The 16,075-nt window shown below is 36.2% G+C and overlaps 1 protein-coding gene across 5 annotated transcripts in view; it reads left to right on the forward strand.

Moving 5' to 3' along the window:
* ATP2C1 (ATPase secretory pathway Ca2+ transporting 1) overlaps window positions 1-16,075 on the forward strand; it is a 139,241-nt gene that overhangs the window by 113,499 nt on the left and 9,667 nt on the right. For all 5 annotated transcript variants that reach the window (XM_049099929.1, XM_049099931.1, XM_049099930.1 and 2 more), the window contains 4 exons: window positions 181-328; window positions 1,023-1,118; window positions 2,257-2,398; window positions 4,259-4,383. In XM_049099929.1, coding sequence (XP_048955886.1) covers window positions 181-328; window positions 1,023-1,118; window positions 2,257-2,398; window positions 4,259-4,383 — 511 coding nt within the window. The remainder of the gene's footprint in view (window positions 1-180; window positions 329-1,022; window positions 1,119-2,256; window positions 2,399-4,258; window positions 4,384-16,075) is intronic.

Raw genomic sequence — 16,075 nt, forward strand, 5'->3', positions numbered from 1 at the left:
AGTGATATAATCCCTGGTTATTTTTGAGTAATTATAGCCAAGCTTTTCTTTACGATTCAACATTTTGTTTCCATAAGAAAACATTTAATTTCCTGGATAATTGAGGTTAATGAGGTCGTAAAAGTGCTAAATCCAAACCGTAAAACTTTAAAGTAATTCACTTTTCTATTTGTTTTGAAGCCTTGGAGTAGAGCCAGTGGATAAAGATGTCATTCGTAAACCTCCACGCAACTGGAAGGACAGCATTTTGACCAGAAATCTGATACTTAAAATACTTGTTTCATCAATAATCATTGTTTGTGGGACTTTGTTTGTCTTCTGGCGGGAGGTATACTCACTGGATAAGCTGTCTTAATAGCATGCGTTCTGTATGATAGGACTCAGTTATTTTGGTGTGTTACACAGAAACCTGGGAATTTAGGAGAGCTCTTTGGAAAAGATAACAAAGACATTAAAAATAGTTGGGTTTCAGTCTTTATTATTAATAAAATTGTTGATTGATTTATTAGAATAGTTTAAATCTGCAAAGACATAACAGTACAATAAAAAAATGAGTCTATTAATATTTGGGGAGGGGCACCTGGGTGGCTCAGTGGTCGAGCGTCTGCCTTTGGCTCAGGCCGAGTCTCGAATCGGGCTCCCCACAAAGAGTCTTCTTGCTATGTCTCTGCCTCTCTCTCTGTGTCTCTCATGAAAAAATAAATAAAATCTTTAAAAAATATTTGGGGAGAAATTAGAAAATCTGAATCTATTGCTACTTTATTTCATCAGAAAAGAAAATTGTTTCAATGTCCAATATATGGTTTGTAAAAGACTTTTTACTTTATTTAGATTACAACTATTCTTTAGTGATTTACTGAAATGGCATACTTAAATGGCATATATGTTTAGGGAGCTTAGATGTTTTATATCTTCGACTAAAGTTATTTTATTCTAAAGCAAAGAAAAAAATAACCTTTTACAAGCATGCAGTATTTCTTCATTAAATTCAGCCACTGACAACCATTTTTTCCTCTTGACAGCTACGAGACAATGTGATAACACCTCGAGACACGACAATGACCTTCACATGCTTTGTGTTTTTTGATATGTTCAATGCACTAAGTTCCAGATCCCAGGTAAGCTTAGGTGATCTTAGCTGACTAATTCAACTGGTAGGGTAGGCAAGGATTATGGGTTTTTAGCTTTGCTTGATTTTGTTGCCACAGAATATAGCCCCAGATATAGCTTTCCCTATGAACATGTACCTACAAACGTGTCATAATAGGGATAGGGCATTTGAGCAGATAGACTTACGTTTGACCAGAAGATCCAAGTAAACCACAGGTCTCATTGCCTGGTTTTTCTTCTTTGCATTCTCTTATTATCTGTAGCCTTAAGATAGGTTCAAGCTAATATTATCTGAGAGTATTGGACAAACCTCATGGGTTCTGTTAAGATGGTATTAGTCTCATATTAGAAGAAAGTATTGTTAGAAGTACAAGAACAGTTTTGAGCATATTAATGTATTTTGATTATTTCTGTCAGTGTGTTAGAACTTAGGACGTTTTAAATTTGCATTTCTTCCCCATGTTGTATCTTAAGATATGATTGCCTTTTCTTGATTAAAGTGTTTTGATAGAAAATAATGGGCTATGGGCTAGAACCTAGTAGTAGTTTTTCAGAGCATAATTTTTCTTGAAAACTAGTTCCATCTTGAGGCCTGACTCTTCATTTTAATTCTAGAGTACCTTATAAATCCTCAATTATATCTATTACCATTTGACATGCTGGGACTTTCTGATACTTTCTTAATTTAGATTAAGTTTTGAAGAAGCTACGGTATTCATTTTTTTGTTTTATGAAAGGCAGTTTTACATTTTTAGTACACATAGAACTAGTTCTATTCTTTAAGAAAGGCTTTTAGATTATCTTAGCCTAATAGATAGAAATGATTTAGCAAAATAATCATACAAATAAAGTTTTGATGTTTTAGAATGTTAAAGGAAGTTACTTTTCTTTCTGTGATCTCTTGTTGATATTGTTGTTATTGTAGCGTCACTTTTGTAGAGAAAGCTTTCTTGATAAAGAGGAGCTACTTTAAACTGTACCTTTATTCTATCTTTATTCCAAAATAATAGTTAAAATTAAGAGATTTCATGGTATTGCCATTGTGGAGTTCAATCGAATTTATTAAAAATTGGAGAGGATCATGCTAATTAAGAAGCTGTTTCAGTGACCAAGGAATAATAATTGAACTCTTTGCTCTGCCAACAGACCAAGTCTGTATTTGAGATTGGACTCTGCAGTAATAAAATGTTTTGCTACGCAGTTCTTGGATCCATCATGGGACAGTTATTAGTTATTTACTTTCCTCCACTTCAGAAAGTTTTTCAGACCGAGAGCCTAAGTATTCTGGGTAAAGAAAATGTTATCTTTTTATAATTTATATATTTCAGATGAATTATTGTATTTTCTAAGGCATTTGTTCTACTAAAAATTTCCTTTTAAAAAGTGAGATTAAAAAAATGAGTTGATTTGAAAAAGGAATGTTCTGTTTTCATTTGCAGAAGTTTAGGGAGTTGTCACTTGCTTAACTCTAGGCTTTAATTTTTTTGGTAATTTTTTTGTATTTGCTGCTTTTGAAGTATAGCAAATGAAAACTTATTAAAGAGTGTAGTTTATAACTTTTCAATCTTATATGAAGAAAAAATAGATTTTAAATTGTAATTTCAGTAAACTAATATTTCAGTATTCTTACTTGCTAATTTGTACATTCTTATTTTACAAAATAACAGCCTGACCCTAAAAGAAAATTTTATTAATATTCTGTGGAAGACAGACATTATTCTTTCACATAGTATGTATTAAATGTATTATGATACAGTACATTTAAAAATTGATCTTGTGTAAGGTGAGGACTGATGTGTTTTGTGGTAATGCTACTTTTAATTCTTGTGTTTTTTTAAGTTAATTGGGATATTTATGAAAATAAGTTATACAGTCTCACTGTGTTTGTTGCATGCTGTAAGTTACAATTTACCTTGAAGTTGAAATCATTTAATTTCAGTTTTTAAATTCGTTTTTATACTTGTTCCTCTTTATAAAAAGTGGGGTTTTAAGGAGACACCTGCAATTTATCAAGCAATGAATAAGAATGAGATAGTGTGTATAGTACTGTAAAGATATAATCTTTATTTGTTTTTAATTTTGTTTTGTAAAGATTTGTTTTATATTTCAGAGAGAGAGCGAGAGAGCGAGCACGCGCTCATGAGTAGGGGAAGGGGCAAAGGGAGATAATATCCAAGCAGACTCCCGCTGAGCGCAGAGCCCATCACTGGGGCTTGATCTCATGACTCATGAGATCAGGATCTGAGCTGAAACCAAGAGTCTGGCACTTAACTGACTGAGCCACCTAGGTGCCCCAAAGACATGGTCTTTAATGATGAGTTCTTCTAGGCTCTCAAATGGAATAGATAGAAATTCCTAGGTAATCTTTAGATAGGCATTTTTCAATCAAATTAAAATGAAAAAGGCTGTAATCTATTAAATAGAAAACAACTCTTGCGTGACTTAATGGTTATGAAGCTGTGGTTCAGGGAGAGTAGTCATAACAAGTGGGTTCTAGTTTTCTGGCTGCTGCCTTTCCTAGCTATATGACTTCACATAATTCATTTTTGAGCCTAACTTTCCTCATTTTTTAAAAGATTTTATTTATTCATGAGAATACACAGAGAGAGAGAGAGAGAGAGAGAGAGAGAGGCAGAGACACAGGCACAGTCAGAGGGAGAAGCAGGCTCCATGCAGGGAGCCCGATGTGGGACTCGATCCCGGGTCTCCAGGATCAGGCCCCGGACTGAAGGCAGCGCCAAACCGTAAAGCTACCCGGGCTGCCCAACTTTACTCATTTTTAAACAGGCTAATTTTGTGTACCTACTGGAATGGTTGTGAAACAAAGTATTTTAAAAGTTCAGTTAAAATGCTAGAAAAGGGGCAGCCCGGGTGGCTCAGCGGTTTAGCGCCGCCTTCAGCCCAGGGCCTGATCCTGGAGAGCTGGGATGGAGTCCCACGTTGGGCTCCCTGCATGGAGCCTGCTTCTCCCTCTGCCTGTGCCTCTGCCCCGCCCCCCTCTCTGTGTGTTTCTCATGAATAAATTTAAAAAATATATATATATATATTAAAAATGCTAGAAAAATGTAAGCTATTAGCTTTGCAACTGTGTTTCAAAGAATTATATGAATGAAGTAAAATCCATGAAATCTCTTATTTTCTCTTGCAGATTTGCTGTTTCTTGTGGGTCTTACCTCTTCAGTGTGTGTAGTAGCAGAAATTATAAAGAAGGTTGAGAGGAGCAGGGAAAAGATCCAGAAGCATGTTAGTTCGACATCGTCGTCTTTTCTTGAAGTATGATGCATATTGCATTCTTTTATTTGCAAACTAGGAATTGCAGTCTGAGGATCATTTAGAAGGGCAAGTTCAAGAGGATAATGAAGATTTGAGAACTTTTTAACTTTTCATTGACTAAAAATGAGTGTTATGTTAAAGACTTGATTTGAGACTTTAACCTGCTGGCAGTCCCAAATGAAATTATGCAACTTTGATAACATATTTCTTGATTTAAATTGGCTTTTGCAATTGAGTGGAACTTTATAAAGCATATGGGCAGTTATTTAATTAAAAAAAAAAAGGCAAAACATGAACCACCTTCTGCACTTAAAGAGGTCTAACAGTACAAATACACTATCTTAGATAGATTAAATTTTTTTTAATTTTTAAATATTGTACTATTTATGGTGGTGGGGCTTTCTTACTAATACACAAATAAATTTAATCATTTCAAAGGCATTCTACTGGTTTAGAAGTTGATTCCCAGGAGTGCCATATTTCAGCTACTGTATTTCCTTTTCCCCTACAATGTAAGCAGCTCAGACACCTTGTGTTACTGTTTTTGTATCAAGTTTTTTTGCACAGGATGTGACCACTGTCAGATCACTGTTCTTTTCTTTCTTTTTGTGATTGAAAAGCCTATACTGCAATTTGAAGTAAATGTTTGCTTTTCTTAGTAAGTGTAAATGGTTCCTTTTTTTTTTTTTTTTAAGTTATGAGTCTTTGGTCTAGCAATATTAATACAGGGTTATCAAGTGACATTCTAGGTAGAGTAGCCTTGTTGTAATTAACACATAGTCATAGAATGAAAAGTATTTAAGAGTGATTGGGCTAAAATTTATATAACAGATTATATGAACATGTTAATGCCTCTTTTTTGAGTTAAATATAAATATACATTTTGTCAAGTATCATTTCGTCATCCCCTAAATATAAATCCAAGTACCTCACCTGAATAATTGAATTTTATTTTTCTTAATGTCTTTCTGTGTATATTTTTAAGCATCTTTCTTAGGAGGTATAGAATGCTATACTTAAAGAATAAAAATGCCCCAAACTCAAATAGATGGCTTATGAACCAGGGTATACATGGAAGACTCTGCACTGGCCTTGCTCTTTGAGTATCTGCAGCTTCTTTGGCTTAGGTTGCAGCACTGTCCTGAGCCTGTTCCTTCTTGGACTTCTATTATTTGTTCTCTGCTTTTCTTTTGATTCATTGAGCATGCTAGAGAAATAGTTGGATTTACTCATATAATGCCATCAGTTTTTATAATAGCTTGGTGAGGTGTAGATAATTTATTTTTTGTTTGTTGTGGCAAATTTGGGCCAGAAATTCAAAATTAGAAGTCCATTTTTCTGTTAAATACTTCTCTTTGAAACAGAAATGGGTTTCAAATTCTTAAATGTTTATTTCTTCTTGAAATTTTTGAGTTTTGTATTTTATAATTACTCTCCATTTTTTAACTGTCAGGATAAACCACTCTCTAGTTTTTATCACCGATATTAACCTGCTAGTGTTAGCACTGAAATATTCTTATTAATGATAGGAAAAATACCTATTCTTTGAGTCCTTGTAATTGAAACAGTTGAGTATAAGGAGTTGAGATGTCTGAAATTTATTCTACTTTACCCTTCAAGATTCAATAGTCAAATGTACATTTTTCTCACTAGGTAGAACATAGAAACCATTATCTAGTCAACTTTATCTTTAAGACGTGATGTCTCATACCTAAATTTTGTATGATTTTTTTCTCTGTTACAAAGACTTGAAATATGTTATTAAGTGCATATCAATCTTTTGCTTTCCATTTTAGGTTTAGAGTATGACTCGTATGAAATAAATGTGCCTATCCTTTCATTTGATTTTGAACCAAAAGAAAAAAATGATTTCTTTTCATAAGTTAATTACCTTCCAGTCGGGACTGTTGACATTAAAATTTTATGGATGTAGAAGATACAGAAACTAGGCAGTATTCATTCATAATGCATAGAATCTGTGATTTAAAAAGTGAAATGTACAATACAGATATCATCCAGGTTTCAATTTTCTGTAATGTAACAACAAATTAGATTATTTGTATATGTGTCTTCCATAGTATATCATCCAAATTATTATAATTTAAACATGCTAGTATCTGAATTTTTATCCCTTTTCCTAGCCCTAGGACTTTCTAGAGTCCTTAATTAAAATACTAACTTATTTGATTATTTGCTGTTAGACTACCTTTTGAAGTTATTTGGTCCCAAAGTAATTCAACATCTGGGAAGAAAAGAAAGGAATTTGAAATAATTTACCTAGGTAGATAATTCCTAGTTGCAAAGAAACAAGGCTTAGCATGTTCTCTCACATTTGTACTGGGGCTAGCACAATCCAGAGATGAAACAAAGTAAAACTACACAACCTAAAAAACCTCCCCCTTCAGGATATACAGGCTTTATGTAATAGCAGTAACCACACTCAGAATGCTAAAACACATTTTTTACCTTTTATACCCATAAAAGGTATATCTTTTTCATTGGTAATTTTTCTGATCTCTTTTATACAGGACATAAAGTGAGTATTGGCCATTCTTAAAATAGTTTCTCAGTGAAAAAGAATTGGTGGCAAACAATATCATACCCAAGAACCTTAATTAACTTTACCTTGCTTTCTTTGTCACTTGGCAGTTCATTTGCATTTTACTTCCACATATGATTTAAGCAAAATCTTGGATGGATAAATTGTTATTTCAGTAAACTATTACTTAGTACCTGGAGTTTGCTAAGAATAAAATGGTGGTGGCATTCCTGCCCTTCAAGAGCTCATGAACAGAGTTAGCAAGGAATAGAACTGTTAATAAGCGATTTCGTGGAAGTTAGTAGTGGTCTTTGCACATTATTTTGAAAATACGTATACATTAAGATGAATCCACCACACTTTTTTTTTTTTTTTTAAATTTATGATAGTCACACAGAGAGAGAGAGAGGTAGACACATAGGCAGAGGGAGAAGCAGGCTCCATGCACCGGGAGCCCAACGTGGGATTCGATCCCGGATCTCCAGGATCGCGCCCTGGGCCAAAGGCAGGCGCTAAACCACTGCGCCACCCAGGGATCCCTCCACCACACATTTTACTGGAAGTTTCCCTTGACATTGGTATTTCTTTGAAATGCTTTTTTAGACTAAGTTACAGTCCAAACAACTTATTTGTGTATTAAGACATGGTGTGGGTAAATATTAATTCTTACTGGTATGTGACTGGACAAGCAGATTATCCTCCTAATTAGATTTCCTTGAGCTTAGTATTTGATATGACTATTAACTCTTGTTAAACAACCTTATTTTCATTTCTGGTTTTCAGAGTTGGTTATTATTGATAATGGATAATGGTTAACCAGTCCTTGATATTAATGTAGATAAAATAGACTGCAAATATTGTTGTAGGGTTTAGATTTATAAAGAAATAAGAAGTAATATTTTGCCTTTGGGGAGTTTCATCCAGAGATGAAACAAAGTGAAACTAGACAACTTAAAAAACCTCCCCCCTTCAGGATATACAGGCTTTATGTAATAGCAGTAACCACACTCAGAATGCTAAAAACATTTTTTACCTTTTATACCCATAAAAGGTATATCTTTCTTATTGGTAATCTTTCTGATCTCTTTTATACAGGACATATACTTACATAAGTAAGTAGTTATACTTACATAAGTATATGTCCTGTATAATCCTTGAGTCTTAACCTGGAGACCAATATGATATATATTGGGCATAGTGGTAAATGCTGCCCCAAAAGTTATAGCAGTCAAAGGAGAGAAACAGCTTCATGGGAAGGGGTTGTCAGAGAAATTTCCTAGAACTAGTAGCATCTGAACCTGAACCTTAAGTTAGGAATCTTCAGCCTAGAAGCAGCAGAATATTGCAATCAATTACACAGCCTTTTAGAGGTGTTGGTGGAGAGCTGGAAGGAACAAATGAAAACCTCAAGGAGTTTGAAACAGTTACGGGAGGAAGTATATAATGTGAAGAGTTGGACAGATAGTCAGGAGCCTAGTGGTGAAGGGTAAAGACATTTGAGTGGTAGCATGCTGGAAGATTTCAGGAGCGTGATGTGAGTTTGGATTTTTATCTTGGAAGCCTGGAGGGTGGATTGTAAAGACAAAATAGGGAGACTGATGAAGAGAATTGTAAAAGCTTAAGTGGTAGAGGGACTAATTGAGCTGTGGTAGTATGGAAAGAAAGGCATGGCGTTTCTGTCTTCTAGGAGATAGTATTGACATGACCAGGTGGGAGAAAAGAAAAATGTGGAAAATACCTGTTTTGGGCTTTCTGGCTTAGATAATAGAGCTGTTGGGAGAATTACTGAAGCTGAGCAGCCTTTAATGCGACACAGGTCAATTTGAAATTGAAGTCTGTGGTATCCTTGAGATTTCCCAGTGGACATGTTAGATGAGGTTTTAGCACAATATGACTTAAAGCCATGGCTGACAAAGTATAATGTAGGAAAATAATTTCTTGTTACAGGCATTATCCTTCTGCTAAAAATAAAGCAATAAATGAATGGAAACTTGGCTTTGACAGAATGAAAGTTTTTGAAAGTAGTTTTTTTAGTATAATAATGTGAAGTTCAGCAAACATTCAGAATGCAAGGGGAAAAGATAAGATTTCAGCTTCCTCTGTTACAGAGCTTTCAGGATGAATCTGTTAAGATTACTGACTGGAAGACACTGATCTGAATATTGGGAGCACATCTTTTTTATATTTGCAGTAAGACACTTTCTTAAGAGGTGAGAGAAAATAAGCAAAGAACTGGGTAGCTTAGACTGAAGTTTGCTGGGTGTGGAAATGGACTCAGTGAATGACATTAACGCTAGAAAGCAGCTGCTTGCCTTGAGAGATTTATGGCAGGAGAATAGAAAGCAATGTTTTGCTTTTTCTTTTCCATTTTAGTCGTAATTCTTCCTTGGATCTTTCTAGCCTCATATCCCGCACAGTGTTCTAACACAATCCACTTAGAAGTCTTTTTGGATAGTATTCCTTCAACTTAAAACGGTTTTCCTCTGCCTCAGTTTTGAGAATTAGAATTTTTACCTGTTCTTCAATACCCAGCTGAAGAGCCAATCAGCGTGGCCTTTCCAGATTACTGTAAAGGGGTGTGTGTGTGTGTGTGTGTATGTGTGTGTGTGTGTGTTACAGTTTCTTGTAAATACTATGAAGAATAAATCCATCCATAAGTTTGGGCATTAAGTTATGCAATTTTATTTTAGAAAGCATTAAAATTTAAGTTCAAGCCACCGCATTGATAAATATAGCCAGAAATTTGATATAATTGCTTCCTTTCGTTCAAAATAGATTTAAGTGGTGAAGTTTGGGGAGGAACTTTGAGTAACCATTAGTTTTGATCTTTATAAATTCTTTTCTAACCTAAACCTGCTATTGTGAGTGTGGTAACTGCCTGCATTGGTATAGCTACCCCAGGTAGACATTGTTTCATATGCAGATAGATTACTGTACATGCCTGACTTTGCCATTTCTTTCCCTTTTTGTTTAAGTGTAACCAAACTGACATATTCTGGGCAAAGCCCCACATTTCTCTGCTGGTCCCATGACTGTTAGGCATGGCAAAACGGCATTTCATATCTAAATCAGGGTTGTCCTGTCACCATTTCTTCAGCAATAATTGCATTGTTTTACTTAGTAACCCTCTAAGTAGAATCCATACCTCATAGTCTTAACAAAGCACATCGTGCCAGAAATTGGACAAATGGTTCTTCATAAACCTAGAGATCCATTTTGGATTCTGAGCTTTTAAACTCTAAACAAAATGTGTTTTTTAATACAACTCTCTCTCTTTTTTTTAGATACTAATCCACTCAATTATATTAAAAACAATTTTTTATTAAGGCCTTTCTTATGCTAAAGTGCTTGTTAGTTGAATAACAATTTGGTGCCATCTTATGGTCATAAAGAAAATACTAAAATGCCTTGAAAACATGCTTTTCTTCATCACATCTGCATCTTAATAGCATAATACGAAAAAATTTATTAGGCAGGTCTTTCAAAATATATATATTTTTAAAGATTTTTATTTATTTATTTATTCATAGAGACACAGAGAGAGAGACAGAGACACAGGCAGAGGAAGAAGCAGGCTCCACGCAGGGAACCCGATGCGGGACTCGATCCCGGGCCCCCAGGATCACACCCTGGGCTGCAGGCAGCGCTAAACCGCTGTGCCACCAGGGCTGCTCAGGTCTTTCAAAATATTATCCTTGGAGCCCATTTATAGCAGGCCCCAACCAAATAGATGATTGTAAAAATTATTTGCTTGATAGGAAAGACATGAAAAACTTTATATTTAAGCATTAATAAATCAGTTTTAGGAAGTTACAAATGAATTATGTTTTCATGTTTCTCATATTCAATACGGTTATATAATAGGATTGCATTAGAATTTATGACTGTATTTATGGAGTAGGTCTGGATGGCACATGATTTAGTTAGATGTGTTGCAAATTAGGGAAACATTTTAATACTTCCCTACATGGGCTGTTGATTTAATTTGGGGATTGACAAACTAAATCAGTCTGCTGCTGGATTTGTAAATAAAGTTGTATTAGAACACAGTTATGTACATTCATTTATGTATTATTTATCACTACTTCATGCCACAACAGAAGTGAGTAGTTGTAACAGAGACCATATGGCTCACTAAACCTAAAGTATTTACTTTCTGGCCTTTTACAGAAAAAGGTTGCCTATTCCTATAGATACTCAAAAAGAGGAAAATAGGCCCATCCACTGCATTCAGTAGACTAGACAGGAAGTGGCATCAATTTTCTCTACCTTCCAGTGTCCCAACAGGATGTTATCTCTGGGATGGATGAACTTGATACCAGATTTAATGTCAGTGACTCAGCTCTAAGTCTCTGCCCAAGGCTCCTATATGGAGGAAGTCAGAGAGTCTTAGTCTGTTCTCAGAACATTATCATCAACAGGGAGGACATGCCAGTTGTTACTGGTTCCACCTTATCACCAAGGCTTCTTGTTTTTATAATGAATGGGTAGAGTGTTCTGATCTGCTTTCCCATCTGAGTTATGCTCCTTATCATACATAGAAGAGAAATGAGGGCTCTCTCTCATTAGCTGTTTCTTCCTAACACAAACACAGAAACAAGCTTAATTTGAGTAGGCTTTTTTATGTTATTCTGTTTAGGGAAGACAAAGTTTAGTAATAGTACAAACCAGAATATCCTATCAGCACAATCTTAAGGCAAAATGCACTCTTGTATGTTCTCAGAACATAATGTTCCAAACCAGAATATATTTGCATACTATTTATTGTATTTCTAAGGTAAAATTGCAATAATATTTCTCAGTGGATTCCTCTGACAAACCACCCTTGGCTGTCAGACTTACAACTTTATGAAATTATAATTATTATTTTTAATATTTATTTATTCATGAGAAACAGAGAGAGAGAGGCAGAGACACAGGCAGAGGGAGAAGCAGGCTCCATTCAGGGAGCCCGACGCGGGACTCAGTCCTGGGGCTCCAGGATCAGGCCCTGGGCTGAAGGCAGGCGCTAAACCGCTGAGCCACCCAGGCTGCCCATAAATTATAATTATTATAATAGGGTCAGTTTCTTTAGTTTGTCTTTTAAAAAAGTTAGTGGGGTGCCCATGTGGCTCGGTTGAGCGTCCACTCTTGATTTTGGCTCAGGTTGTTATCAGGGTCATAAGATTGAGTCCTGTGTCAGGCTCCATGCTCAGTGCAGAGTCTGCTTGAGACATTCTTTATCTCTTCATTCTTTTCTGCCTGTCACCCCAGGCAGGCTCTTTCTCTCTCTCAAGTAAGTAAACAAACAAATGAAATCTTAAAAAAACGACTGTTCACGTACATATGAGAGCTTGAAGGACTACAGTACTTTGTGATTGGAAACTTGGGCTTATGGATATCACCATTCTCAGATGTCAACAACAAGGGCCTTCTCAACCCACCATTTTTACCTCTTATTTTCCATACTTTCTTGGGACAAGACAAGGGAACATCAGAAGCTTGCTCTCTTGATGCCATCCTTTCTAGAGGCATCAACTCTTACCTCTCTCTGGTCATAAAATAGTACAACATACTCATTGGAGATTTTTTTTTAAGATTTTATTTATTCATGAGAGACACAGAGAGGCAGAGACATAGGCAGAGGGAGAAGCAGGCTTCCTGCAGGGAGCCTGATGTGGGACTTGATCCCGGCTCTTCAGGATCAGGCCCTGGGCTGAAGACGGTGCTAAACTGCTGAGCCACTGGGACCGCCCTCATTGGAGATGTTTTTAAATAGAAGACAAAGGGGGGCACCTGGGCGGCTTGGTCAGGTAAGTATCTGTCTTGGGCTCAGATCTTGATCCCAGGGTCCTGGGATTGAACCTCAGCGGGGAGTCTGCTTGTTCCTCTCCCTCTGCCCCTTTTCCCCCCACTTGTGCTGGCTTGCTTTCACTCATGCACTCTCAAATAAATCTTTAAAAATAAATAAATAGAAGAAGAGGAAAACACTTTATAATCTCAACACTCAGAGGCTTTAACCTAGGCTTCAGGCATATCCAGCTGCCCAGCAGATGTTTCTACTTAAGTGCCTAAAAGATATATCTAACAGCATATCCATAACAGAATCCCAAGTTCCCCAACTTCCCAACTACACCTCATCCTACGGAAATGATGACAACTGAATAGAAAATCTGAAGACAGAGAGTTCCTGCCAGTATTTTATGAAGGTATAAAAATGCTGTTATCACCATAGCAATTTTAACAATAATTTATAGCAATTCTCAATGGCACATTTACAAACACCATTTTTTTTTTCAGAGTGATGTGATAAATATTTACTCAAAAAAGAGTTTCCGCATCACAGCAAGTTCTTCCAACAGGTGGATTAATCCACATAACCTCTCCTTTATCATGAAATACAGTTTATTATTCTGTAATCATGTTAGCAAGCATTGAGATAATAGACAGTAGACTTTGTTTTCCCTGTCAACATCCTTTGTTGTTTTTTTTTTTTTTTTTTTTTTTTTAAGATTTATTTATTCATGAAAGAGAAAGGCAGAGATGTAGGCAGAGGGAGAAGCAGGCTCCAGGCAGGGAGCCTGACGTGGGACTCAATCCTGAGACCACGGGATCATGCCCTGAGCCACACCTAGCCAGGAGCCAGGTGCTCAGCCTGAGCCACCTAGGTATCCCCATCAACATCCTTTGATTTATTCTCCCATAATGTGTAACACACATGAATCAGACAGAAGAAGATATAGGGAGAGTAATGCCCAGATAGACGCATGGCAGTTTTTCAAGAAGAAACAGCACCTCAGTTAATCCTTCAAAAAACCAATTATATTTAAAAACACAGAGACGAGTTTTCCTAGTTTATATGCTAACTCGCATTATGCCATAATTTTGTCATAAATGATTCAGTCATAAATGATCAAAAACTCAGTTGATATATTCTGATCAGCTTTTTTTAAAAAAACTGAAACATTCCTAGGTGTTTCCTGATCCTGATGACCAGTGAGATACATTATACACAGAAATCTCCCAAGTGTCTCCAAAATCATTAGAAGATTATTTAAAATACGTGTGTATACATGTACACATATGTATATACATAAATATATAAATATTGAAAGATTCTGCTATTTTAACCAGATGCCTAAAATGTTATCAAGACTGGTTAGGAATAAAAGTGATGTGATTGCATGTGCATTGCAACATGTTCATGTGAAATTTGATTTTTTTTTTTTCCCTGAAAACTAGATCCAGTGAAACAAGCTGGAAAGGTTTTTTTTTTTTCTTTGTACACTATTTTTCTTTTTTTTTTTTTTTTTGGTTTATCCTTTTTTTTCTTTTCTTTTTTTTTTTTTTATTGGTGTTCAATTTACCAACATACAGAATAACCCCCAGTGCCCGTCACCCAATCACTCCCACCCCCCGCCCTCCTCCCCTTCTACCACCCCTAGTTCGTTTCCCAGAGTTAGCAGTCTTTACGTTCTGTCTCCCTTTCTGATATTTCCCACACATTTCTTCTCCCTTCCCTTATATTCCCTTTCACTATTATTTATATTCCCCACATGAATGAGAACATATAATGTTTGTCCTTCTCCGACTGACTTACTTCACTCAGCATAATACCCTCCAGTTCCATCCACGTTGAAGCAAATGGTGGGTATTTGTCATTTCTAATAGCTGAGTAATATTCCATTGTATACATAAACCACATCTTCTTTATCCATTCATCTTTCGATGGACACCGAGGCTCCTTCCACAGTTTGGCTATTGTGACCGTTGCTGCTATAAACATCGGGGTGCAGGTGTCCCAGCGTTTCATTGCATCTGTATCTTTGGGGTAAATCCCCAACAGTGCAATTGCTGGGTCGTAGGGCAGGTATATTTTTAACTGTTTGAGGAACCTCCACACAGTTTTCCAGAGTGGCTGCACCAGTTCACATTCCCACCAACAGTGTAAGAGGGTTCCCTTTCTCCGCATCCTCTCCAACATTTGTTGTTTCCTGCCTTGTTAATTTGCCCCATTCTCACTGGTGTGAGGTGGTATCTCATTGTGGTTTTGATTTGTATTTCCCTGATGGCAAGTGATGCAGAGCATTTTCTCATGTGCATGTTGGCCATGTCTATGTCTTCCTCTGTGAGATTTCTGTTCATGTCTTTTGCCCATTTCATGATTGGATTGTTTGTTTCTTTGGTGTTGAGTTTAATAAGTTCTTTATAGATCTTGGAAACTAGCCCTTTATCTGATATGTCATTTGCAAATATCTTCTCCCATTCTGTAGGTTGTCTTTGAGTTTTGTTGACTGTATCCTTTGCTGTGCAAAAGCTTCTTATCTTGATGAAGTCCCAATAGTTCATTTTTGCTTTTGTTTCTTTTGCCTTCGTGGATGTATCTTGCAAGAAGTTACTGTGGCCGAGTTCAAAAAGGGTGTTGCCTGTGTTCTTCTCTAGGATTTTGATGGAATCTTGTCTCACATTTAGATCTTTCATCCATTTTGAGTTTATCTTTGTGTATGGTGAAAGAGAGTGGTCTAATTTCATTCTTCTGCATGTGGATGTCCAGTTTTCCCCAGCACCATTTATTGAAGAGACTGTCTTTCTTCCAATGGATAGTCTTTCCTCCTTTATCGAATATTAGTTGACCATAAAGTTGAGGGTCCACTTCTGGGTTCTCTATTCTGTTCCATTGATCTATGTGTCTGTTTTTGTGCCAGTACCACACTGTCTTGATGACCACAGCTTTGTAGTACAACCTGAAATCTGGCATTGTGATGCCCCCAGATATGGTTTTCTTTTTTAAAATTCCCCTGGCTATTCGGGGTCTTTTCTGATTCCACACAAATCTTAAAATAATTTGTTCTAACTCTCTGAAGAAAGTCCATGGTATTTTGATAGGGATTGCATTAAACGTGTATATTGCCCTGGGTTATATACATTGACATTTTCACAATATTAATTCTGCCAATCCATGAGTATGGAATATTTTTCCATCTCTTTGTGTCTTCCTCAATTTCTTTCAGAAGTGTTCTATAGTTTTGAGGGTATAGATCCTTTAGAACTCATACAGCAATTCAGTAGCGTGGCAGGATACAAAATCAATGCCCAGAAATCAGTGGCATTTCTATACACTAACAATGAGACTGAAGAAAGAGAAATTAAGAAGTCAATCCCATTTACAATTGC

This window comes from Canis lupus, chromosome 23 (assembly GCF_003254725.2).
Source record: "Canis lupus dingo isolate Sandy chromosome 23, ASM325472v2, whole genome shotgun sequence".
NCBI classification, from domain to species: domain Eukaryota; kingdom Metazoa; phylum Chordata; class Mammalia; order Carnivora; family Canidae; genus Canis; species Canis lupus.